Source organism: Pseudochaenichthys georgianus, chromosome 9 (assembly GCF_902827115.2).
Source record: "Pseudochaenichthys georgianus chromosome 9, fPseGeo1.2, whole genome shotgun sequence".
Lineage (NCBI taxonomy): Eukaryota > Metazoa > Chordata > Actinopteri > Perciformes > Channichthyidae > Pseudochaenichthys > Pseudochaenichthys georgianus.
In genome coordinates, this window is record NC_047511.1 from 12,769,964 (window position 1) to 12,797,755 (window position 27,792).

A 27,792-nucleotide genomic window follows, 5' to 3' on the forward strand; every position below is an offset into this window, starting at 1 on the left:
CAGAGGAAGGTGAAACAGTATAAACTTTGAGAGACAATATAAGAATTTATTTTAGCTCTGACTTTTTGTGCGTCCCCACCGAACAGAGCAAACATTTACTGACGTCTTAGAGCAGGCGGTGAAGCGTCCACACTTGAACACTTGAAATAAAACCTTGCACCGGTGAAAGGCTCCCAATGTCGGCCTGTAGCGAGGGCAGAGAATGTGGGCTCCTCTTAAGTTTATATAGGTCATGATTAAAAATGTCTAAACACATAAATATCAATAAAGGCGCCCGGGCAGTACACACTGAACTGAAGCCTCGGCTGCTCGGGAGAAAACTTGGAAGAAATAGCTTGGCTTTGCATATCTTGGTGTGCCTCCCCTCCTGCACCTCAAACCATATACCCAAACAGATCTGGGGTCAGGCCTCTGCAACAAGCCTTGGCTGAGTCAACAGGGAACATTAAGAACTATTAGTGAATACAACTCTTGTGCCTGCCTACAGTTCACTGCAAAGAGGAGCTGGCTCACTTTCTTTTTCTAATCAAATAGGATATTTTCTTTGCTTTTTTTTTTGTTGCTTTTTCTCCACGGCAGCTCCCAATATGTCAGGAGCTGTGCACGTCCAGAATGCTCTTTAAATGTCTCCAAGGCCAAAAGCGTGGACCACTCAACACACGTAGCTTTTAGCAAAACATAGCATTTCTTATTTGCTCATTTTGTCACTCTCCATGAGGCTCACATTGTAAACGTTTCCTCCGGGGGAAAATCTTGCCGTAGGAGTTTAAGGTGGAGGCGTTAAAACTTCCGAGAGGGGCTGATGGCAAAGTGTCGGGTGAGTGTCCTCTTTTTTTTTTTTAAGGGCAGGATTATGCTCTGAAAATATATTACAACGGATGCATTACCCATCAGGCCTGCAGTCTGTTTACACTCACACACAACCACAGACACAGAAAAGTGCCTCACCCTTTTGGCTGGCAGAGCTGATTATGCAACATGACACACATTAAGAGGTGGCCAAGTTCTGCAGAGCTGCTGGCGAGGTAAAGGTTAACATCATCATCAGTCAGACATGCAGGAAGTCTCTGTGGTTTTCAGGTCAGCTCTGCCTCTGTCTGTCTGTATCTGTCAGTCGATCGCTCTGTCTGCCAAGGACTGCTTAAAAGAAAAAGAAAATTCTCTTCATGCAACACAGAGCAAGAGGAGGTTTTTGTTCCAGCTGTCCTGCTTCATGGAAACAAATGAGAGGCTGAAGCAGTATTTCATGGTTGCTTTAAGGCATTTATAGGCAGCTCACAGATGGTTTGTCCTGGTACTTTGCGGTACATCGTGCAGCAGCTGAAAGAGCGCAAAGTTCAGGACACAGAGCAGATGATTCATAATCATGATACATTCAATCTAAGGTGTCAGCTCTGAGCCACACAGATGTATGGCGTCAATTCAAAAGGATTCCCATACGAGCACTTCCATCACAATGTACCACTGATGCCACGTTAAGAAGGGGGGGGGGGGGGGGTGTCATTTGAATGCCCCTGATCTCGACGCTAGTGATAATTAATGCACATTTGTCCTACATAACAGCTAAGCTGCAGCTGTTCACCAACAACATGCATCATTCCTATTGCCAGTCATTTAAAAAAAAAAAAAAAAACCTAAAGCATCAAATCAAACTGTTGCTTTATAGAGTGCCACAGTGATCGATCATAAATCTATCGATTAGATTTATGATTTGAAAATGATAAAAGTAGGGTAGACATATGGAGATTATCCGGCTGAACACAACGTGATCCGTCTCTTAAATGTGTGTCAACCACAGACCTTATTTCCAGCTATTTTCCAAAATCCTATGGAGAAATCGCTTTGCTTTTTTGTCGAAGGAACCCATGCGCAGCTTACTTCCGGGTTTTAGGACGCGTCACTGTGGCACTCTGTTGCTATTTCTTAGTTTGTTCCCACACTCACAGAGCTGTGCACGAGAGACGTATTCATTAAGGTATGGTATGAGCTTTTATATCATGATCAAACTACACTGTGCATTTTAAATAAAGTAAGACACTTTATATGTATGAGAGCATCATCCTTGACATTGTGTGACAAAATAATCTTAACTCAAAGGTCCATTTAGTAGATTCTCTCATGGTTGACTCTCATGTTACTCAAAACCACAAACATCAATCTCATGATGGCGCCGAAGGAAATAAGGAACGTCTTGGGCAACATGAATGTCTTCCTACAGTAAATGTCATACCAATGCAATCAGATAGTTGAAATATTTAAGTCTAGACCAAAGTGGTAGACCGCCATCTCCATCCATACAGCTCGTCTGGCTTGAACCACGACTTAAACGGAATATAATGCACATCGTAATGCGCTTTAAACTCAGAGACACACCATCAGTGAAATGAGTTCCGCAGGGCAAGTGTCTAATATTAACATCGCAGAGAGTAAATACTGTTGTCGGAGGCGGGCTCCATCCAAGCAGACATATTAAGAGTCATCTAAAACCATTATTCAGCACCATGACTGCATCAATGTGCGGACTAATTTCAAGCTCACTGTTTGCTTTACATATTTCAATATGTTTCTCTGAAGGCTGAAAGAAACATTTAAATAAAATGCTTTAACAGACCTTTGGGCCCCAATATTGTTAATATTATTCATCAAAGCGTGACATGTCCCAAAAAGATTATTAAGTTGTACTCCTCCAGCCTAGCCGGATCAAAAACAGACGCACAGATTATGTCCCGACTCCTTGAATACAAAAATGCAAAAGTCATGGGAAGCTTACCCTTTCCTTTTTTGCCTTGCAGGCCTCTACAATAAAACATCTGCAGTATGTGAACCTTCAAGGAAACCCTGTGAGCACATGAGTGTACACAAGAGGAGATCAGATTTGAGTCAAGTAAGAAGAGGAGGAGGATGGGAATGATAAAGGAGACACCACTTCTCGAGGTCAGTTATATTCCACATTGCTTTAAGAGAAGTGTTTGTTGGTTTAAATCCACGTCCCAAAAAAAAAAAAAAAACCTCCTCAGCTTTGTCGCTCCTGCTGACTGTTAACGATGGACATATTGTACTCGTAAAACTACGTATTTTCACAATAAAACCCTCCATAACAGACCAGGTGTGCTTTAAAGATCAAACGCTGTCATTATATCTTGCAAACAGAAGCAACTGCTTTCATAGAACCCATATTTCAAGAACAGTGGAAAAGTGGAAAAGACAGCCCTTGCTTTTGAAGATGTTACCAGCTTGTATGTCACACAGTAAATATCAAAGAGTGTCACAGAGAGTTTCAAGCACACTAGGCAGCAGTGTTTCTCAGGGAAGGAGTCGTTTCACAAAGCAGACAGTCTGCTGCTGCTGCTGCAAAATCACTGACATCAAGACTGTCAGCTACCAACGAAGCGCCATCATCCCTGCATTCCAGGCAGAGATCATTCAAAGGCATTAGAAAGAACAAGTATGCGAGCGCATCTGGCATCATCCAGACAGTATGTTTTCATGAATACTTTCGCAAAGCCTTCAGAACACTGCCATCTTATTAAAACAAATATGTCCCCGATGTTCAGAAGAGTTGCGTAAATAGGAACCTGTAATTATAGAACAACAGATACAAGATTCTTTAGAACAAGTCAAGAGTTTTAAAAAAGTCAGATAACAATATTTCAGATGGTTATATTGTTTAAAACAAACGCTCAAAACATAAACAACAGTGTAATCATTGGATTTGTTTAGTTCTTAAGGAAGATATATACAGAGAAGGGTCTGAAAAATCAACTTGATAAATTATGTAATATTACTATATATTGGCTTTTCTATACCTTTACCAGCATTATATCTGCAATTAACTTGTATCTAATTTATGAGTCTAGCTCTATCAATATTCGTTGATTGTTGTCATTTAAATGAAAACACCCCTGCGGTAAGAACTGTGCAAGTTCATCAACCTGCATTTAAAATCCGCCATGATCAGACTGTTAAAGCTAACTGTCAGTCCATCAGTGTGCCAATGCATTCCCTGCCCCACAGAGAGCCCTACAGACAAACAGTCGGATCGTGATCACAAGTTGTACCCAATGAGGCTCTGAAGACCAACATGTCATAGATTAAGTGAGAACAAACCACGGACAGTTTGTGTGATGACAAAAAAAGAAGCCCATTTGATTTTAAATGGAAAAAGGTTGAGTTGTAACCCGGCTCTATTTAAACATTTACAAGCGCTGTCTGTGTTTTAACAACTTCATCACAAAATAGCCATGTGGTTAAAGGGTTTGAAATGTGCTTCCGTCAAAGTGCCTTTTTCCCCTTCATTAAGCATTTCTAAGTGTGAAAAAAGATAATGAATGAACCAGCTAGTGAAATAAAATAAAAACCTCAGTAAGACCCCTTAATACTTAACTCTGCTAATGAGATGAAAATGACTCTGGTTTTGTAACAAAACCATGAATCACTGGAGGGAACATGAGACATAAATGGGCTAATGGGTGACAGACTTAGCTTTGCAGCATATTTGAATGAGGCCTCTGCTGTGACCCTGACGGATCTGTTCTGCTCAGCACATGAGATTAAAAAAGGCAGAAAACAGAGTTCCGCGGTGATGTGTTTCATACACTTCTACCAAGAAACCCCTCTCGCTGGTTTCTCTGACATGCATGAATGTTGATGGCTGACTCCCACACAGGGCAGCAACCCTCACCCCCTCCTCACCCCCACACTCTGCTACTGCTGCTGAAGCAAAGGAGGTATATGCCTCATAAGCATTTAGCAGTCAAGCTGCCTGCCTGCTGTAGTAAAGACTTCCAGACAGCAGCCTGGCTATAATTAAGAAACAGTAAAACACACACCTAGTGAGGGCTAAGGCTACCACTTGAGATCAAAGACCACTGGCCCTCAACGACAGGCTTTTTCATCAGCAACCACTGGTTTGGCAAGCGTTTGATCTCCAGTTATGCAGCCCTACACGCTTTGCATTTAGGCTGCGAAGTAACATTTTGAGGAGAAAATATAATCATGTTCTGCATTAGAAACAGCCAGAGGAGCAGTAAAGTAAACAGTAAAGGTGGAGAGGAGAGTATAATATACTTATTTACATGCTAGTTTCTTTTTGGGTTTCACAGATTTGTAACAAGAAACTCGTAAAAAAGAAAAAGGCAGGGCAGGTTGAATAGATTTTTATCCAATTAAATATCCATATTTGGATTTATTTCCTGCTGTGAAAGAACAATGATCATGCACACAGTAAATTAGGTCTGTGATGTTGGCAGCTCAAGTTTCCAGAAATAGTTAAGAGGAAAACTTGTGAATAGATGCACAAATGAGCTATTGAGAGCAAGAAGTGAATAGTAATTACAATGTTCCAATATAATCCTTTGTGTTCTCAATCATGTTCATACATGAAGGGAAAAGGTGGATTTCTCTCTGATTTCACTTCAGTTTTTATTCAAGTCAATCCCAAATGTTCGGTGGGGCGCAAAAGCAACGTGCTAATCCCAGTATTCAGCTCTTTCAAAGCAGCGGTGGGCATTGAGAGCTATAATCCCCCACAGATCGATACAAAAACAAAAACAGAATCAACATAATGTCGACCAACACCATAAGGAAGATTTTAGTTCCAGGTTTTTCTAATGTTAAAAGTGATTGAAGCGACCCATTACACACATTACCGAACAGCTTTCGGTTTACGTTAGCTAGCCAAAATGTTGTTTTTAACTGGAATGAACAACACTGACTAAAGCAGTGTTTCTCCTGTAGCTGTACACTTGCCATGCCAACAAGAAGCCCAAGGACCAAACGTATATATATATATATATATATATATGTGACGAAGGTAACTTCTGCTCTGTGTTTCCTGTTTGGTGGAAGCTGGTAGTGTGGGTGAGATCCTTGTGGCTGGTGACTGTGTTCACCTGGGCAGCAATATTGAGGCTGTGTATCCTGTACCACAGCGATGAATAAATGCCCACATCGGGTTATATTTGAATTCTCTGCCTCTGCCTCCTTGCTTGGTCGGGCCGCTCAACGGTCAGCTTCACATTATACATATATATATATATATAATATATCCATATATATATGTAAATGCCAAATGTAAGCCACATATCTATTCCAGTGCACTGCTGTCAGTCAATGAATGAGCCAAGTGTCTGTGGTTAATTGAAAAGTCTTTAATACCGATCCAGTCTGAGCTTATGACAGCAGGACAGTGGAGGGTATGTTTTCTTAATTTATACGGTCTGTTTACCAGAATTAGATTAGAAACAGAATTAGATCAAAACAGATTAGACCACATGCCGAAACTCATCAAGCTCCGCACCAGGTTGTTCACTTCTCAACGTGGCGCGAGTGTCCGTGGTGGGCGGGGCGAGAGGCCACAAAGCCTAGATTTGCTTACAGACACTTTCTATTTACCTTTTTTACGTGAGCAAAACCATGTTAATCATGGCACAATATTTGTACAAATGTTAAAACATGTCTAGAAGGACACTTTAGTATTTTACTGCAAAAACAAAGCTTCCAGGATTTGATTTTTGCATTATTGATTGAAAAAAAAGACATTGTTTGCAAATAGCAGCCGTCTTTTTTAAAGCAGCCTTTCAGTGGAAAATCCCCACCCTCTTTGTTTTGTTTTCTTGGATATTGGCTGGTGCATTTTTTTGTATGCACATGTATTTCAACTTTGGGAATAGTCTTGTTGAGCTGTTGTGGTATTGATTGGAATGAAGTGTTTAGAGTAAATGCTTTTGACAAAGTACAATGAATACATTCCATATCAGCCATCCCCTGCACAAAGCGTCAGACTTTTGAGGGCGTCTTCAAAGTGACATCCTGCCACGACAGTATTTACAAAGCAGAACTCACATCCTGTGTGGCCCCCTCTCAGCCCTAACTATAAATGTCTTGGAGGGACTGAATCTGCCCACCAAGTGATGAACTGCTTCCTTCTGCTGCAATCTAAGGAAATGGCAAAATCCTGCAGTGCCGAGCTGAGGATTAAAGGTCAGACTGACATTATCTTACAGGGAGAATGTAGTAGGACTTCGCACAGAGGCACTGCAGTTGTTCAGTTCAAAAGGAAGTACTTTTTTCGACTGCTGTTTTAAGTGCTGTTAGATCGCGGTGTGATGTACACATTACAACAGAGGGTCACCAATGGGAAAAACGAATGTTTGCTTTAACACAACAAAGGCATCTCAATGAATACATGAGAATACAACAAAAACACAGTAACAAATTGTCTCATGAGTGCCCGGGCAAACTCAAGTGCCTTTTCTCTACTTCAAAAATACTCTTCAGATAAAATAATGGACAATTCAGAAACCCCTTAAAGGGAGTTAAGAGCCTAGTACGGAGAAAACAGAAACAAACTCTGAGAATAACTGTGACTGACAGAAAGACAGAACATCATGGCCCTTTTGCACAACTGCACATTTGTTTTGAGAACTGACCCGTACAGATTGATTCATTATTTGCAACTGGAAATGTATCCATCAAAAAATAAAGTTCTTTGTTTGATTTTGACCATCGTGATTTTGACCATCGTGCTATTGTATTTGTACATTTAAATATTGAAGGGGCTGAATAAACTTGCATTATGACACATTATACATTAAAGTGCCCTATTATGCTCATTTTCAGGTTCGTAATTGTATTTTGTGTTTCTACTTTCTACTGTGTGGAGGGTACTTTGGGATTTTAGCCTTTGCAGATGTACATGCACAAACACATATACAACACACTACAGTGAAAGGGAAAACACCAAAATAACTAATAGGGCCCCTTTAATTTGATGACTAATATCAGTTAAGTTTTGTGATGAAACTGTCTACTTTGAAAAAGTAATTCAATATATTTATATTTATCAAAGTATGGTATGACTCAATATATACGTAGATATACTCAATTGTATGCCAATTAACTTTTAAATAAAACATTTCCTTTACATGTAATTGCTTCCCTACATGGTTACCTGTAAGATGTGAGCAGTTACATGTCACGTACTTTTTGATCATGTCTTTTCTTGCGACATGATCGGAAGCAAGGAAAGGGAATTGTCTGTTAAAAGTTTTAATCATAATTTAATGTATTACTCTTTCCAACGGATGACATCTATCTATATCCCTGCCTCACTCAAAAACGGTTTCCAAACTATTACATTTTTTGATTTCCGGTGGGTTTCTAGAAGTGTTTCAGATCCAGTTTTTATATTAAGTTTTAGATTGTGGCTCCAGAAAAGTGTCAGTTTATTATTTCATGATCTAATATAGCCAGTATAGTGGATTTGAAATAATTTTTGCTCCCTTTAAAAATAATTTATTAAAATTAGCAACATCTTTAAACAGTCAATGTAATATTAAATACAGGCTTTTAAGGCCCCATTTACACGGGAACGCAAACGAAACGCAAACAAACCGAATTCCATATTAAAAACTTGTCCCTTCACACGAGACCGCTCGACCCGCTGGAGACACTGTAGCATGGCGTAGGAAGCATCCTCAATGTGGGTGGGACAATTTGATGGGGGGTGTGGGCAGGTGGTGGATCTCACCTCCTCTTGGGGGGTCCGGGGGCATGCTCCCCCGGGAAGATTTTTTTTTTAAATGTTGAAGTTAAATGGATCTATCTGGTGCACTTTGAGAGCAAATTTAGGTACTAAATCTATGGATACATCTCTCAACAACACCCATGTGAAACAGTACTGTTTCTTTATGCATATTTTACTATTCACTATTCTCTTGTTTTTTTATAATGATCCTATAAAAGGTGTGCCTTGGAAATACTTGTTTACATGAGATAACTTAGTCAACGATCGAAACACTCAGAGAGTCCTTTACCTCCCTGAGCTGACGTTATCAGTAGCGTGGTGTGGGGAAAAAATTAGGGGAAGCCAATAATACGTCCTTTCTTTTGGGTCGGGGGTGTGGTGGTCAATGTAATAACGTAACCAGATGAGTGATTACAGCACCCGGTATAATTTTACACACATTTGTATCATACAGATTTAGGACTTACACACGCCTGTTATCTAACCGACAGGTCCTCACGCACTCTCCAGCTGAAACTCTAATAAGCATTCATTCACAAACTAAATCAGGAGACCTTTCACGTTTTACGTCCGATTCGCTCCTTTTTTCCTCGCTGTATACAGCTCTAGTTTGGGCTTCGGCCTGTCATCAGATTGTATTTGTTGTAAGTTTAGTACAATTATTTTTGATTAAATACTCTAAATCTCCACCCTACATAATTGCACTTGCTTCAGTGGCTTGCTACTTTCTAACGGCGGTGAGAGTGGACGCTATCTATCTTATATCGATTAGATTTATGATTCGAAAATTATAAAAGTAGGGTAGACATGTGGATATTATCCGACTGAACAAAACGTGCATTTATCCAACAGGTTTGTTTTCCACTGACCTTATTTCGAGCTATTTTCCAAAATCCTATGGAGAAATCCCATTGCTTTTTAATCGAGGGAAACCCATAGGGGAAACCGAGCGCAACTTACTTCCGGGTTTTAGGACGCGTCACTGCAACACTAAATTGATGCGATTTGATAGGATTGTGAGGCAAGGGAATCCAGCCGCCTCTGGCATCCCTTGGCATGGCCCTGACAAATCACAGGTTGGCAGGGGCATGACGTGAGCCTTGTCTGATTGGTCAATCCCTCCATTTTTTTTCACTAAGGGAAGCCAATTTCGGCTGGCCTCCTCTTGCAACAGAGAGTGCAATCTACTGTTTCACCATAACATCTAGAGGGGCACTGTTTCACTCAATGAGAATGGGGGGGAGACGGGCCGGCAGCAACACACAACAAAGAATGTCCGTAACTAAACTAAGTGTTTTTATTTATTTATTCATTAAAATTATAATTACAATCCGAAAATACAGGGGAAGCCTATAGCTTCCCTTGGCCTCCAGGAGAAAACGCCACTGGACGTTATAAGATGTGTCTGACAGGAGAGAGCTCTCCTCCTCCTTGTTGTAGAAACAACTCCTTCTATACGTTAGCGCTCTCTCGTTCACTCTCTCTCTCGCTCACACAAAATGCGCTCGTCGTGCCACACACACAGCCGAGCTATGACACACAAAGACCCAGAATAACTTTTAATGCTGTATCCTATTATTTTCGATGGCTTTATTGTATGATATGGCAGATGAACAGATCGCCACTGGGCTTACAACTAAAGACACAGCAACGCAAAAAATGCAGCATGTGTACAGCTCATGTGTACGGCTCTGAGAATCTGCCTTGGTACAAAGTAGCAGTGAAAACATGGTGCGGAGTTTCATTGATTTGGGCATTCTCTCAATAAGCAAGTGGAATGGATTTGATAATGAAGCACTGACACAGTGCTCTACAAAGAGCGGCGAGTGGATAGACCGATGCACGGACTTTCCACATGGTAAAAGTGGGGGGGTCTAAACTAATCATTTTAAAAGGTGGGGGGGACTTGTCCCACCCTCATATAATGGCTGGGCCATGCGCTGTAGTACATATGCCGGGCCTGTAAGTGGCGCTGTACTTCCGCCACAAAATACACCAAAAGCAGCGAAGAAGACCCCCGAGCATGGTTGCAATGGTTGCCCTTATGTTTATTCTCCGCGGTGGATTTAGCAACATGTAGTTCATGTAGTTCTCCATGTCCACTTGTTGCTGATGGTTGTGGTAGAGGAGCTGTAGATTTTGCACTTTGCAGTGAGCAGCAGAGGTGGGGAGAGGCGGGGCTATGGCTTCATCGTTATCAGGAAATTATCGTACCAGAGGTGTGGACTCGAGTCACATGACTTGGACTCGAGTCAGACTCGAGTCACCAATTTGATGACTTGAGACTCGACTTGACAACATCACAAAACACTTGCGACTCGACTTGGACTTGAACACCAATGACTCGGGACTTGACTTGGACTTGAGCCTTCTGACTTGATCATTTAATTCAGAGGTCTCCAACACGCGAGCTGCTGCTAGAAGAGCAGACTCCCGTCGGGGAGAGCAGAATCTTCAGCCGCTCCTACTCTTGCTGAGAATCCTTGCAGGCAGGGGCGGAACTTTATTTAGCTGGGCCACCATGCAGCCAATCATATGCGAGGACACACTAGGATCATACCATTATGTGAAAGAAGGGTGGGGGACACAGCAGGTGTAGTGGTACAGGCCAGCTGCACAGAGCGAGGGGAGACGGATTTAAATCATAGATTTAAATGCAAGTGCGTCGGAAAAAGTCAAGAAATTAGCGAAAACCGAAAAAATAAGCAGCATCTGGCTGCATTTCAATGATATTGGAGAAAGCAAAGCTGAGTGCAGGATTTGTAAAATGAAAATAACCTTTTTTGATTACCTTTATTTTGGTAACCACTCAGGATTTACTGTCAGAGGTGGGAGAAGTTCAGATCTGGTACTTGAGTACAAAAGTACCAGAGTGTAGGAATACTCGGTTACAATAAAAAGTCCTGCTTTCAAAATGTTACAAGTAAAAGTCAAAATATAGTTAAAGTACCTCCTGCAGAGGGATCTAGATGCAGGTGTTCTCTTCCCCATAGAGACCGCCTCGCTGCACATTATCCCTTGCATAAAGATAGATAGTGGGTCCCTTATAACATGTTGTACACAGTGGAAATAAACATTCTGGTCACCTCAACATCAGGGATCTTATACATTAAACTCCTTCTGAATCAAACCGTCACGGTAGCCTTACCTTATTGTTCCCTCTTAAAATAGAAAAAAACACGTTACTTTACCAGCAGAGAGAAAATTGATTATTAAATTATTAATGTGACTAATAAAGAACAATTTGATTATTAAGTATTATTCTGTTGATCGATGTCATTACATTTGGTGAAAAACACATAATGACTTGTTTATGACTCGTTTTGTCAAAGTTTAGGACTTGGACTTGACTTGAACTTGCCCATCCTGACTTGAGACTTGACTCGGACTTGAGCGCAAAGACTTGAGACTTGACTCGGACTTGCAAAACAATGACTTGGTCCCACCTCTGGGACGTACACACGTTATCGTTTTAGGGGTCCATTTCCGAGGTTCCGTTACAGCCTTGTGTGAACGAACGGGCTATATGAAAGAGAAAAGTAGCGGATACAACCCGTTTAGTTGCATTTACTGTAGCTCTTATTAGCTGGGAATGCTGTGTTTATTTAGTCATGATTGATGTGCCTTGTATGTGGGCAAGGGCACTTGGGGTTTTTGAATAAATTACCATCAGTATTATAGTGTTTTACAAAGAGGAAATTAAAAAATGATTTCATTTGTTGTAAGGAGCTTATATTTCAATCTGCTGAGTTAAAGTGTTTAGCCTTCATCTGGGAAAGTACTGTGTGTTGTTTTTTTCTGACATCAAATGATGGTAGTTTCAAGTTTCATACAAAACAAAACATGTCAGCTTACTTCCAGCGAATCAACGTTTAAATGTACGCACACACACACACACACACACACACACACACACACACACACACACACACACACACACACACACACACACACACACACACACACACACACACACACACACACACACACACACACACACACACACACACACACACACACACACACACACACACACACACACACACACACACACACACACACACACACACACACACACACACACACACTGGCGTGTGGGCTTGATGTTGGAGCAAGGTCTGAGAATGAATACCTTTACAAAAGCAGTATCCGTAAAGTCTGGAACTAAGGTACAATACATTCAGATATTACTTGTGAGCATGTAATTTATAAAGGGAGGCTGGTGTTTCTTCTTTATAATAATAATCCCAACTTCCAAGATACTAAAACTAACGAGTTTTGTCTGTGCAGCCCCATGTTATTATACCATACATCTCATCTGAAAAAAATGATATGGTAAATAATTTGCAGCCAGTTTAGTGAAGCCTAAACACAGAATGTACGATTATTAAAAGTCATCCTGCGTCGAACCTAAATATGGTAGATGATCAAATATTCCACTGGGATACATTTGTCCTGCTGCTGGCACTTTGTGAAGAGTTACGGAGAACATCGCCTAAAATAAGCGTCTGTGAGAAAGCAAAGGCTCACTAAGGTCTGTGACATACAGTAAAAGAGGCATATTGTGTTTGGGTGACACATAAATTCACCAAAAAGGAAGGGATCTTTTCACTTCATAGCCAATTCTGACTTTTCCTCCTGAATGTGCTACATATCGCTGGAACTAACTGCATGTTTGCTGCAGCTCTCACTTATTTGAAATAAAGAAAACAGAAAACACAATTCTGCCACTGCCTGTGATTGAATCAAATACCTTTTCATATCTTGTGCTGCACTGTAACTTTTTTTCTTGTGTTTTATATCGCTCTTATTCCATTGTAGCTTTTTAAAATGTTTTTCTTATTCTCTTGGCTGTTTTAATGTACTTCAACAGCCCCTATTATGCTTTTTAGAGTTCTTCCTTTTCTGTAGTGTGTTACATAGGTTTTTGTGCATGAATAAAACCTGAAAATGTGTTTAAATAGGGTCCCTTTAATTGTCATTCACTATTTCTCAATGCTTTTAAACGTTTTTTTGTAAAACACACACACAAATGCCCTTCCTTGAATCTGTTTGTGGTAAACAAACGTATTGTAGTAAAGAAGAAATTCAAAAGATTAGCAATAAAAAGATAAAATAACAGCAGCATTATCTTTAAATGGATTGTCATTGCCCATCAGGATGTGTGAGTTACAGCACTCTTTGTGATGCTTTCAGCAGAAGACTTCATTTGAAAGTGTTTGGAGCTCACTGAGTGTCTTCTATGAATGCAGACATGTTGTGTTGGCCAGTCTCAGAGATTTGGGCCCAGGTCATTCCTCAATTACTGTTCAAGTGTTTTATGAGGGGTAATGGGGAGGATAGGACTGCAGGCTTTTGTGGCGCACAAAGGGTACTCATGTTTTATGCTGGGAAACGGTTGGGGGAGAATCCGTTGGGTTTGGGGGTGCAATGGGTGGCCACTCACCCGTTACAAACATCTGTACAAAAAGCTATTCCGTTGGCCCGGCTGAAGAATATCTTAGAGAACAGTGTGCTGTAAAACCGCTGAGTGCTGACGTAAAGAAAGGAGTTATGGACATCTAAAATCCATTCGAGTAGAGTTAAAAAGGTCACGACACTTTTGTACTGAAAAGACAGGGTTTGAGGGGGGTGGAGGAGTGAGAAGCTTTACAGCCCAGGAAGACTTACCAGACCGTCACAGTTGTTAATGGCAACCGAGGCCCCGGGTACATCTGTGATGTCACCGATGAAGGTGCAGTCCGTCTTCAGTAGCTCACGGTGCAGTATCCTCTCCGCCCCTCCGCCGGCTTTAGTCTGGTTGGCACCATAGGCGTTGCTGGCGTTCCCGAAGTCGTGGATCTCATCGTGCCACTCCACCATGGCGCCCGGTGCCACCAGCCTGTTGTTGGGGCGCAGGCGGAGGTGGAACTCCTTCCCGAAGGCGGATATGTTGAAGAAAAGCTTCTGTTCAGCTTCAGCAGCAGAAAACACCTCCCTCTTGACGCGCTGCTTGTGAGTGGCAGAGAGCAGGTGTGACAGGTAGTGTCCGTGAGAGTCGGTGCTGAACGGAGTGACGAGGCCGTATTCCTTCAGCCGGATCCTCAGCTGGTCTGCAAAACACAATGAGACCTTTATTATGTCAGGGCAGCAGAGACAGACTAGTGCAAGTTGTTATTATAATTAGTTGGGAGAAGTAATATGTCTCTTAGAAAGGGGCGCTTCTTGTGACCTTTTTTAACTGGATTTAGGAACAAATGCAACAAATATATTATATTTTTTCTAAATTAACACAAAACAAAAACTAGGAAAAATACACATTTTAGGTCTATTGTCGGAAGTTATATTGCTTTCTTTGTCTGGCCAATTTTTCAAAACCCAATGATATACAGCCTAAAGTCATATTAAACAGTACATCGTCACATTTGGGAAGTTGACGGTATGGAATATTTAGTATTATAGATCAAATTTGAAAACTTTTTAAAGTGCAATATTAAACATTTAAATCATAAAAAAAGGAAGTTTACATTTGCAAAGACATTACAAAGCAAATGAAATATCATATCTGAACTAGTTTGCTCCTCTTTCTTAAACACGTTAGCCCTAGCTCACTCATGTACACACTACAAGGTATTTGACCTAGACTTTAAGATGGCATGTTTTTGATCAGTTGTTGTGGCGCTGACATGTCGGGCCAAAGCATTGGTCTTTGAAATGTATGAGGAGGCTGGATTTTCTTATGCCATCATTGATCCATACATGGCCTTGAGCTGCATCAAAGTGTGTATAATTTCATCAATAACAATGCCAATGTCTCTTTTAAGCCATAATGATCTCAGCATAGAAAAAAACATCATTCCACAAGACTTTGATAATATGTAGCTGCGTTGCACAAAAATATGAATTTGATATGCTGGATTCTTTCAATATCATCTTGGCAAATTGCTGCATTCACCCTCAGGCTCTTGTTTACTGGCTAATATGCAGTCAACTCAATTGTACAAGGACATCTGTGGGTTTCGCAAGCACTCTCAGTTTAAAGGACATTTCCACCCAGACTTGGCTAGCAAATGTGTGCAATAGCAGACACATTCAAAAATCTTTGGTCGGGTTTGGTTGGTAAAAAATGTAACATGAATATTGAAACCTTGTAATTATCTTGTAGGTTTTGACTAGAAAACATTCAAACAGGTGTCGATGGTGAAATTACACGTCTGAGGAAACGCCATACCTTACTAATCATAGTGTGCACGCTGTGTAAAGAAAAATGTAATTGGTGAGCTTTTGAGAGAAAACATAGAGATATCAAAGAGCAAATTAGATCACAAAATGATGCAGATTAAGCTGAGAGGGAGGAAGCTTTATCGCGGATTGTGTGAGGTTTGTAATATCTCTACGACCAAAGCAAACTGCAGGCCCGTGCCTGGTTTTGAAAATGCAAAAACATCAAAAGCCTTATTTTTCAGGGCTAAATACCTCACAGTTACATCACACTAAGTTTGCCGGCTGAGTTAGCCGTGTGATAATTATATGCGAACATCTTGTCCAACACGTGTAGAGCATGTAAGTTTAGACAGTGTATTACTACATCCAACCCAGTTCACTATTTGCAGGAAAGCTGGTGTGAGAAATTGTTAAGATTGAAAAAACGTTATAGAGCCATGGGTCAAAGAGAAGCCAAGAATCAGCTCTGTGTATTTGAGATAATTTGTAGGGTATCAATGCTTAAACCTAAGGAGGCCCAGGGCTAATATTAAAAGCCATTCCTTCTCCTCAGAGAAGACTATGTTCTACAACCTTTTTTTAGACCTTCACCTACATAATGGAGTTTTTTAAAAGCCCCTAAATCTTTGGATTCAAATTATGTCAGAGGTCACAAAGACATGTTTTGTTGTCATTTATTTAAGTTCTAATCCTTGAGCTCATTTACTAAATATAACCCCACTATTTGAAACAGCAATTGAATGCATTTACATGTAGTTATCATGTCTCTATTAACCTGTTTTTGGGGGTATTGGAAAGCACTAAAGCAACGATGCAATCCAGCGCAACTTTGTTAAAAAGTATTGCGTAAGGTGGCCGAAAGGCAGTGGTTTTCCGGCCATCGGGACGTTTGGGACGAAGCCCGATGGGCCAGATAACTCACTAGCAGCCCCCCCTTCCCGTTGACAATTTACTAGTGGGACCTAAGTGGGCCGGTCGGATAAGCCACGAAGTGGGCCGGTCGAGATGCCCGGGCTGATTTTTTGTCCCAGTCCGCCCCTGCCGACAGGTTAAGACGCGACACAACAGCCCAACTCACTGCCATTGCAAATTAGAAATACAAATGTGCCAGAACACATGCAAATGAAAACATGTGGATGACACATCCACAGCAATTAGAACACATTAATGAAATTGATGAGACATGTGGAAGTTTACTGAAAGTGGACACAAAACATTTCAAATAAAAAATGCGGCAAGATGCTCAACGGAAAAGGGGACACTAATTAGTGATGCACACATGTACTGGGACCGGAGCACTGACGTTCGAGGATTATAATGTTTGCCAACTGTCACTAGCAGTCAGTCTGTTTCCTAATTGTTAGTGTGTTTTATCAGTATATATATATAAACTGAAAAGAAAGCCTGCCTTGAAAGGAATATTTACTTTTAAAATACCTTAAAGGCTTCTGTTTGCAGCACCATGTGGGAGGGGTCTTCTTCATGGAATATGTAAGATTAAAGGAACCAAAATGAACATAGCGAAACATGAATCAGAATCCTTTGATTTTGGAAAAAGAATAGTAACTCATTTTTCACAGAGAATAGTGAACTCGTTGTATTGTGCAGTTTTTCAAGTCTTGCAAGGTCAGATTTGATGTGAAGCTGTACACTAGCTGTTCACAAAAGGAGAGTGTCGAGTGCATGTGTGATACTTGTATAGGTCAACCCTTCATTGTAACAACTTTGATTATGCACTTGAAGAATAGAAAACCTGACACAAGGCATCACTTGTGTCAGGTTTTCTATTCTTCAAGTGCATTTTTGTTCCATTTTTCCATTTTTGTTCACAGATTAAAAAAATAATAATAATTGAAGGTCAATTCAAACCATAAATATTGTTCACATAACTTTAAAAGGCACTCTTGAGAGTGTTTGCATTGAGAATAATTCAATAACAGTACGGAGTAAAGAGTTTGCAAACAAAAATGATTTTTTTTTTACCGTGATTTAATTGTAATACACGTTTCAAAATGATGCCGAAGTAACAACATACTGATACCAGTTAGTAAAAACCGTGAATTAATTCTGTGACAAGTCTGCAGACAGACGGCCGGTAAAAAACCTTTTAAAATGTTTTCTGAATGGAGATCGGATCGATCAGGATTTAAACTAATCTGTAGCTGCTCCGTCCACACTCACAACAACGGCCTACAGACATAAATAAACCAGCGACTGTATTCACCATGACACAGACAGTCTGTGGTTTGTACTTGTTTCACTTTTGTCCAGTTTCTGAACAGATATGAGGAGCTGTGAGCTCTGTGTGCTAAAAGCTAACGGCTGATGTTTCGGGACATGTTGCGCTGTCGGGTGCTGACCAATCACGAAGCGTCATTTCTTGACTGGCAGCAAAAACAACCAATCACAGCATTACATAATACATTTTGAATCAGTCAGATGTTTGGTCCCACATTGGACACAAGCAGTGATCGCTATGGCAAAAGGCATCTGTTGATCTGACCCATCTGTCCTGCTTGTCCACCTGCCATACACTAACCATTCTTAACAATCGTATGGTGAGTTTACACATAGGAGTAATTTAAAAGCCTGATAAATGTATGCTAAAGTCCAAGCAATCCTGCATAAATTGATAGTATTTATTCCACCGAGAAATTGTAAATAATTTTGATTTAGTCATTAGTCTGACTAAACAAATACATTCAGCACAATAAATCCATTGTTAAATGGATTTAATTCAGGGCTTCTCCAGGAATCACAGCCAATATCAGCCACTTAAGGGCATTGTCTATCCCTGTATGTGATCTGGGTCCCTTTGGTGTGTCTTTTTGTATTATAATTATCATCTTTTGTGTTCGTTTTTCTTGTCAAATGTGGACTTAATAGTCTAAAATAAAATGAAATTAATCGCTTGTTTAAATGTATTATTTTTGGTTAGGTAAAGGCCCATTTCTGGTCCTTATCATACCAACGTTTTATAAACTGTTGTTGCAGAGTCAGTTTCCAGACAAAGAGCAAAAGTAAAGGCGACGTACCTTACTGCAAGAACATCCCCTGGGGGTTTGTGTTCTGCTCCTGTGAGAGGATAATATTGATCTATCTTCCTCTGCTATATTGGATATGCTGTGGCCTTCACCGCCACCACATCTCAACTCACTAGGATCATTTGTAAAGAAGTGTTACTCAACTCCCATCAACCTTCACCAAAACACGAAATGAGAAAACTTTTTTGAAAGAATGTTGTTGATGCCTACAGTAGAGTTACAAGAAAACTGCAGTCAAAGAGTTCTGAGATTTGTCACAAATCTGCTTGGCCACCTGTACCGTACATCACGGAGACCTGACACATCAAGCTGCCCTCAAAGACCTAAGCTGGCTGAAAAACTGGTTTCTGAATCGCCTCAATTTGAAAACCTGTGAACGACAGAAACCCACCCATTTTACGCTGCCATGAACATGATTACACCGGCTCGCCATACGCCTGAGGTTTTCAATGTGTCCCCTGAAAGAAAATTGTGTTCATGGCTGTTTAGAATGGCCACATGTGAAGGCCAGGAAAAAAGCCTCCAGTCATAGATGAGGATAAGACATGATGAATTGTGAGCACTAGAAGTGATGGCAGTAGTTGTGTGCAAGACAACAAAAAACCCTGCTTTCTCTCACACCTCTGCATGCCTTTAAAGCCCAGTGAGGCGATTTGTGACTGGACTATATCAATACATTTGACTTAAGTTGATCACCAGGCTACTCTCTGCAAAAAAGGCTGCGATTTCATTTGAGATTGTATGTTTCGGGAAGTTGCAACGATTGATTGAACTACCACTTCAATAGTGAGGTCAGAAAGATGTGGGCTGAGCTGGATATTTGACAATATTCCACCATCAGACAAGCTTTTGGGTTGAAGCATCCTGACGCCTTAGGAGCCCTTACACATCTAGCCTCGGCCAACGGACAGCTGACCACCGGGTTGGAGGAAATAGCTATGCTTTCTGTACGTTAGAGGGGAAGACTAGTTAGTGTTATCCAGCTTTTTAAAAACAGTGTAAACTATGCACTATTTCATACCAAGCCAATATCTATACATTAAATGGGCATGATTGATGGATCGTCTGACTCTGACGGTGCCAATTTCAGATGCTGTAAGACGATCTGATAAAACATTGTGTCAAGAATATATTGAAAGAAAATGCAATTAAAAAAATAAAGTTAATTTAAACTTAACTCATGCTAAACTTGTTTTCTTTACTTATCCTAATCTTACTTGTTTCTGTGAATTTTGCCTGTACGGGTTAAAAATCAGACACAACAAACTATTTTAAAGTGCTTGTTTCGGGTCGCCGCGTTGCTCAGTGTCTAGAGATGGTGGGCCATGAACTGCTCAGTCCCTGCTGCGGACACAGGTTTTAATTAAGCATGCGATCCCTTTTCGGTGTCATCCCCTGTATCTCCCCCCTTTTAGCACTGTAAATCCAAATTAAGGCTAATATATCCAAAAAAAATACGTTTCTTTAAGTTGTTCAAGGTCTATGCTCATGAGATGTCATAATTTGCATCATTGACGCAGCTTCCTGTTCTCCTCTATTTGGATCGTATCCATTTGGTAGCACTTGTTTTGCAAAGCTCTCACAAAACTCTCAAAATAAGGTTAGCTGTTGATCTCAATTGGTTAAAGTTAGGGTTAGAGCTAGAGTTGTGTTTCAATACCTGCTTCCAGCTGACATTAATACAAAATTAGCAGTGTCAGTTATTGGGTTATTAGACCCATAATAATTAGAAAGTGTACACATCAAGGTACATCATCGGTACTATAATTGAAATGAAGGGGACATGCTTTGAAATAAATGTGTTTAAAAAATGTGGGTGGTCAAGGTGACGTAACAGCAGGTTAGTTTATGTTGTCTTACATTATACACTAAAGTAAAAAAACATCTTATTGATATTTCCTTTTTTGTTTTGTATTAAGTTGCATCACATTTGATATAACGGAAAGTGTACAGGTGACATTACTTTTATATTTTGATACTCAGATTACATTACTGATTAGTAGTTAGTATTTGTAATGGTTTACATTTGTTAAGTAACCCTCCCAATCCTGCGTAATAGGTACAGAGATAGAGTATAATAAAGTAACTGATGAGACATGTGAACTGCAACAAGACCCAATGTTGTCAGAAAGGAATTTTTCTCACAACTTTAAATGATAAAAACTTTAAATGGTGTGTTTACATCAGAACTGGCATACTATTGTCCATCATTATTCAATCCCTAGTATGTTGTTCTGCTAAAATATGACAATCAAATTCTCCTCAACTCTTCAGATTAGTGTGTACAGTATAACCATTAATAATCTGGTCATGACAATAATTCGGATTTCTACCCAAGAGAAAACATGTTGAAAGCAACAAGTTGGTCGGGAGCAAAATCTCTTCTTAGAAGTAGTCCTTGCATTAGGCTTGAACTTGTAAAAGAAGGGAAAGACGGAGGTGGAACATTTAAGAGAAACCACACTAATGGCGTATTTCTACTGCAAGGCCTCGCAAGGCTTAGTACGGTATAGTTCAACCCAGTCTCATGGCATTTCGTGTTCACCAACATGCCTGCAGCACGTCTTTTTCTCCGGTCGGGTCGTGGAAGACCGGAAGCTGTGTGGTTCATAAAAACATGTTCTTACTCAATATCAAGCCAGTTATTGCTTTTATTGCCGTCTGAGGAAAATAAATGGGGTTCAGAGCCTCAGGATACTGAAATCTGTATTTTTAAATCTTTTTTTCCTTCTAATTTGTTATTCTTTTCAAAATAACACTGTTATTTACTCACCAATAACACACAATTATCCTTGCTTTTATTTATTGCATTAATTCCATAATCTCGGGCTTTTTTGGCGTCCGTCAGGAACTGAATTTCAAAATAAAAATAACCGGAAACAGACGTAGGCCTATAAGGGACATTTCGAGCATCATTGCCATTGTCAACATTTCTGAGTTTAGGATGGCCGAAGACACTACACTACCCATAATCCCCAGCTATCATTTAGGACTACAGTCCCCGTGATTAATCTTCAAACTCTGGGATTGAATGTTGGAGTGGCAGTGCGCCAAGGTTACGCCGAGCGTCAAACAGCTGTTTGAAATGGAACGAAACCACGCCAGACTATCCAAAACTGGAATCGAACACCCCCCCAGAACTACACATGCTGGCTATTGTGTTTTGTGTTCTATGGGACGTCTTTACTGAACGTTTTCGTTTTTCCCACAATTAGAAGTTGCCAGTATTAAACACATTGGTGTTATCAAATGTAAAACATATAATTAATAAATGGGTGAAAATCGCTTGTGTCCATAATGCGCAGCATTAATATATATTAATATATCATTGTTACTTTGTAATTCTACTCCACTACAATTCAGAGGTTAACCTGGTATTTTTACTCCACTACACTTATTTGAGTTACTTTTCAGATTCTGATTAATGATGTGAAATATAAACAACCCTTAAATCAGACTTTAGTTACACGTGACCTGAGTAAAATTCAGGTAAGGTGATTGTCAAGTGCCAACAATCAGGAGGGATATTTGATAGTTGGTGCTTGAGAAGACTAAACATGTATCTGCAATTGACATGAATGGAAACGAGTAATAAAGTATATTCATTACTCGTTATTCTCCAATAATAGTTAATTAAAGACTGTATATTATGGCTATTTTGCACATCCCTTTCAAGATTTTCTAAGGTTTATTGACATATCATACACACAACTACGGTGTAGTTATGCAATGAATGAAAAACTTGCGTCACAGGTTCCTCAACAGTGCATTACAGACATCTATCAATATGTGTGTACCTCCACCATTACACTGTCATATTCTGCACATTTCTTATTCTATCTACATACATAAGAGTATAATTCATATGTATAATATCAGTTAAAATAAGTGCTTCAACATAGTTAACATTGCAGGAAAGCAATATATTAGACGTTAAGTACTTTGTCAGGCTTAATATTTATCTGTAGATAGATACCCCCAACGTTTCTATCTTATTTAAAAGAAGACCTTAATCTGTTATTTAATGTTTAAATAAAGGTTCATTCGTTTTTCTGTTTTGCACCTCCTCCTATTAATATCTTTGTACATCCTGCACTAAACTGTTTTATTGTAGAGATCACTTATAGTATCTTCTTGATTTTTTTATATTCTATATTTCTTTCACAGACCTTCTACTTTCCCCCTATGAAAGTATGTACTCTTAATATTTTTTTAATCAAATATAACACATAAAAACAATAATTCAATAATGTGCTTTAACCACTAGGAGGTGCACACAAGGTACACACAGCCATAATAACTTTTTTATTATATTATTAGTGTAGGACACTTATGTATGTACAACATCTGAAGATGTGTAGTTTTATTCATGCTTTCACATAATTTTACAGAATATTGCTATACTATTTCAGACTCAGTATTTACATTCTTACATTCAAAGAAAATCAGTCATATCTTTAAAAACTACAGTCCTTTTCTATCAGCTGTGCACCGTTATGGTGTAAATATAACCTATCTACGAATTAGATCAAATGTAAAAGTCAGCTGAATTAGTGTTGATACTGCAAGGAGACGTATTGTGTGAAGACAAATTGAAGATGTTGTTTAATTGTCGATATATTTATGATCCATGTCAAGTATTCAGTTTCGGCGGCATTTCTTCAGTTTTTCCAAAGGTCTTCTCATCAGGGCTCTATAAATAAAGAACTACGGCAGATCTGTAATATGTAATGCAGCCGAACCGTGTGTTACAATGCCGTTATGTGATGACTTTCAAAGAGAAAAGCAAGAGCACTCGGAATTAAGTATTATTTTATTCTTTTAAAATGTTTTCCGGATTTCATATAATATAAACACCAAATCCCAGCATGCATTGCGGCTAAAACATCCAATCAGCGAGCTTAAACCATAGCTGAGGATCTTGGGTAATCGCTCGAAATGCCTACGTCTGTTTCCGGTTATATTTATTTTGAAATTCAGTTCCTGACGGACGCCAAAAAAGCCTGAGATGGAATTAAACCAATAAATAAAAGCAAGGATAATTGTGTGTTATTGGTGAGTAAATAACAGTGTTATTTTTGAAAAGAATAACAAATTAAAAGGAAAAAAATATTTAAAAAATACAGATTTCAGTATCCTGAGGCTCTGAGCCCCATTTATTTTCCTCACAGACGGAAACAAAAGTCCGAAATTATACGATTTAAAATAAAAGTAATAACTGTGGCTTGATATTGAGTAAGAACATGTTTTTATGAACCACACAGCTTCCGGTCTTCCACGACCCGACCGTAGAAAAAGACGTGCTGCAGGCACGAAACACATTACCAGTAGAAATACATTGCTTTTAAAATCGTGCTGTGCAACACGAAAAAAAGGGGGAAATCGTATTGGTGAACACGAATCAATAGATTAAAAATCGTGTTGGTGAACACGAAATGCCATGAGACTGGGTTGTATAGTTAGGCCTTGGTAGGCTAGGCTCACTTTATGCTGCGTTTCCATTACAGTTTAGTAGCTGGGGCAGTAACTATAGTAACGCAGTGTAGGCGGAGCCGTGACGTAATCTTCAATGCGAACCACAGAAAACCAACATCAGCCGTTAGCTGTTAGCACTCAGAGCTCACAGCTCCTCATATCTGTTCAGAAACTAGACAAAGGTTAAACAAGTACAAACCATAGACTGTCTGTGTCATGGTGAATACAGTCGCTGCTTTATTTATGTCTGTATAGGCCGTTGTTGTGAGTGTGGACGGTCGGAGCATATACTGCGTTAGCTTAGCCGATCTCCATTCGGAAAACACACATTTTAAAAGGTTTTTCGCCTGCCGTCTGTCTGCAGACTTGTCAAAGCATTAATTCATGGTTTTTACTAACCGGTATCAGTATGTTGTTACTTCGGCATCATTTAGAAACGTGTATTACAATTAAATCATTCATTTTCATTTTGTTGTAGTTGTAGCCCCCTTGCCAGCGATTCTCTCACTAGTTTACCATATTCAGCCCGGTTGTTGGCCCAGAAAACAACCTGGACTTTGGAGGGCCATAAACACTGTGAAACAGTACCTGTTAGCCATAACTACCCCAAGTGGAAACGCAACAAAAAACGGGCCGGGTTTGGCACGGCACGCTTAAACCGTGCTACGCGCTGCAGTGGAAATGCGCCATAAGTGGGTGAAATAACTGCTTTACAAGGCTGATAATAGGCTCAGGAAGAGAGTATAAGCAAAACTTCACTGTAGGAGCCACATTTGAAGTATTTTTCTGTGTTTATTAAGGTACAGTTTTTTGAGTCACTATAGGTGGTGGGCGTGTCATTGGATTTGTGTGGTGACGTTTGTGGTTATATCCGGTTGCTTTTACCTGCACACTTTATAATAGATGGAGGGGGAGTGAGCTGGAGAAGGACAATTTGTGTTGACCGCACGCACTCACGCATAAAGGAATATAGGCCTATGCATTATGGATATGGAATGTTTGCTTTGGAAATAAAAGGTCAAACGCATACCTTTGGAAAGACTGAGTGTTTGCGCGTCCACATTGTTTTTTCTCTTGTTTAGTCCCTCGTGGCACTTTGTTTGGATATTACTGCCGCAATATTCACCACAGGCCCAACTGGCAGCTGCCATATTGCTGTGTGAGGGCCCTAGAGGTGCTCAGAAGATAACGGTGGGTGTAAAAGGATCCTACGAGGACGCTGTTGCAGCTCACTTGTTTCTTAACCTCAGAATTGATAACAGATGTGCAGGATTTAGAAGTGGAATTTTCTTTCCTGTATAACAAAGCCCTTGAAGCAGTTTGCTCTTGTAACATGTGCGTGTGTGTGTGTGTGTGTGTGTGTGTGTGTGTGTGTGTGTGTGTGTGTGTGTGTGTGTGTGTGTGTGTGTGTGTGTGTGTGTGTGTGTGTGTGTGTGTGTGTGTGTGTGTGTGTGTGTGTGTGTGTGTTTGTATGTGTGTGTGTGTGTAGGGGGAACGCTGGGGTGGTAGCAGAGGGTATGTGGGGGGGAGTGTATTACAGAGCTCCTCACACTCACACAAACTCCCCTCCCACTTTGATCTCACTGCACCAAGGTTGTGCTCCCGAGTTCACTTTCTCACAACTTCCCTGTAATAATTAAAAACGATGAAGAGAAAATAAACACAACTCACCCTCTTTATCTACTTCACCAGCCTGTAAGAGGGGAGAAAAGACAAGCTCGTTAAAATGCGGGGAAAGCAAGAAGGAAATCTGACAGTGTGAGATGTCCCAGTTTACTGTACGCTGCTTGTTAAAAAAACGAAATAACAAAAATGCCTCTATTTTACTCTTATGTAACTCATGCGTGTGCATTGTCAACATGTATTTCACAGAGGAAGCAGTGTGCGTATTCGCAAAGCCAAAACGTGAACGTTTTAAGACTTTAAAAATAATAACCTGTCGCCGTGCCAGCCCCGCTTCTGCGTTGGGTTCACGGGACAACAAGCGACACATTTCAGCAACAGTTGGCAGGAAAACGAGGCGACAGTGAAGCGGCACGGACACTTACCTTGTCAGCTGAAGTCAATACAAATCCTACAAGTAGCAACGCTAGTGATAGGACAGCCATCACGAGTCTTTAAATGATTCAAAGAAAGAATAAAAAAAACGTTATCCCAACGTCAAATTTTAAAATAAGGACAAACAAAATCTCTCTACGCAAGCGGCTCATTCAAGAGTTATCAAAGTGGATATTCAGCCTCTGTTTTAAAGTCTCAGAAGAATAACATGTAAACGTTTCATTAAAGCAGGAGTGAGGCAAGTTGCGACACTTTGTCAGTCAGTGGTTTTTTTTTTTCTGTTCGACCGAAAGTTTCTAGAAAGTTTTTTTTTGTGGAAGTTAGTAGGACATCCCCTCTGCCGCTGGCCGGACAGAGCTGCAGTGTGAAGCTCTTGCAACCTGGCACTTGGCTCCCCTGGCTAATAAACGGCAAAGACCAACCCTGCGTGACGTCACTTCATCCCAAACACATGGAGGGACAGAGGAGGAGGAGATGGGGGAGGAAGAAGAGCACCCTCTCTCTAACCTAATCCCACAGGACAGAAGAGTCTGGATATTAGTGCCAGTGATGTTAAGCTACTAAGTACATTTACTCAAGTACTGTACTTAAGTTCAATTTTGAGGGACCTGTACTTTACTTGAGTATTTAAATGTGTTGCTACTCTGTACTTCTTCTCCAATAGAGGTATATAGTGTATTTTTACTCCACAACATGAATTGTATACCTTTAGTTACTTTGCTGATTTGGATTAATGATGTGAAATATATTCAACAACACTTAAATTAGACTTTAGTTACACCTGGACTAAATACACAAACTACCCTGCAGTATACAAAGTCATTAAAACTAGCTGCACCTTTACCAGCTGAATGCATCAATAATTATAATCAAAATATATCATATAAATTATTCTGAAATTTATCAATTTGCATAATGATTATTATTAATGTTGATACTTTAAGTATAGTTTGTTTCCAATACTTTTGTAGTTCCACTTAAGTAAGGTTTTGAATGCAGGACATTTATTGTAACAAAGTATTCCTGCTCTTTGGGACTTCTACTTTTACCCAAGTACACAATACTTCTTCCACCTTTGATTAATGCTAAATATGTTTTAACTAGACGATAGCGCACATTTATTAGAAGAAGAGGTGGAGAGTAACAAAATACATTAACTTAAGTTACTTAAGTATACACAAAGGGAAATATTTAACTTCTAACTCCAATATATTTATCTGATCATTTTAGTTACGTCGCATGTTGAATCTATAAAATAAAATAAAACAAATAAATGAATTATCATCAAACAATATAGATCCAAATCCCTTGATCCCCAAGAGGAATCTCACAAACAGTAGATGAAGATTTTAAAATGATTTCTATGCTTGAAAAACTATTTTAATCAACGTTATTACAGTGTGTTATAATCCATTGGTAATAGGTTTGAATGGAAGTTTACACATAAGTTAACTTTAACTAACACTATCTAAAACTCTCCATACT

At 39.8% G+C, this 27,792-nt stretch overlaps 1 protein-coding gene and 1 long non-coding RNA gene across 2 annotated transcripts in view; one reads left to right on the top strand and one right to left on the bottom strand.

Annotated features, from left to right (window-relative positions):
- The window catches only part of adamts3 (ADAM metallopeptidase with thrombospondin type 1 motif, 3), a 204,381-nt gene extending 177,844 nt beyond the window's left edge, over nt 1-26,537 (bottom strand). The window contains exons 1-3 of the mRNA XM_034091711.2: nt 26,298-26,537; nt 25,921-25,942; nt 14,198-14,619 (exon numbers count right to left, since the gene is read on the bottom strand). Of these exons, the coding sequence (XP_033947602.1) occupies nt 14,198-14,619; nt 25,921-25,942; nt 26,298-26,357 (504 nt within the window). The 5' untranslated portion in view covers nt 26,358-26,537. The remainder of the gene's footprint in view (nt 1-14,197; nt 14,620-25,920; nt 25,943-26,297) is intronic.
- The window catches only part of LOC117452902 (uncharacterized), a 56,511-nt gene that overhangs the window by 4,343 nt on the left and 24,376 nt on the right, over nt 1-27,792 (top strand). Inside the window, exon 2 of the long non-coding RNA XR_004552806.2 lies at nt 2,793-2,934. This is a non-coding gene — a long non-coding RNA (uncharacterized lncRNA). The remainder of the gene's footprint in view (nt 1-2,792; nt 2,935-27,792) is intronic.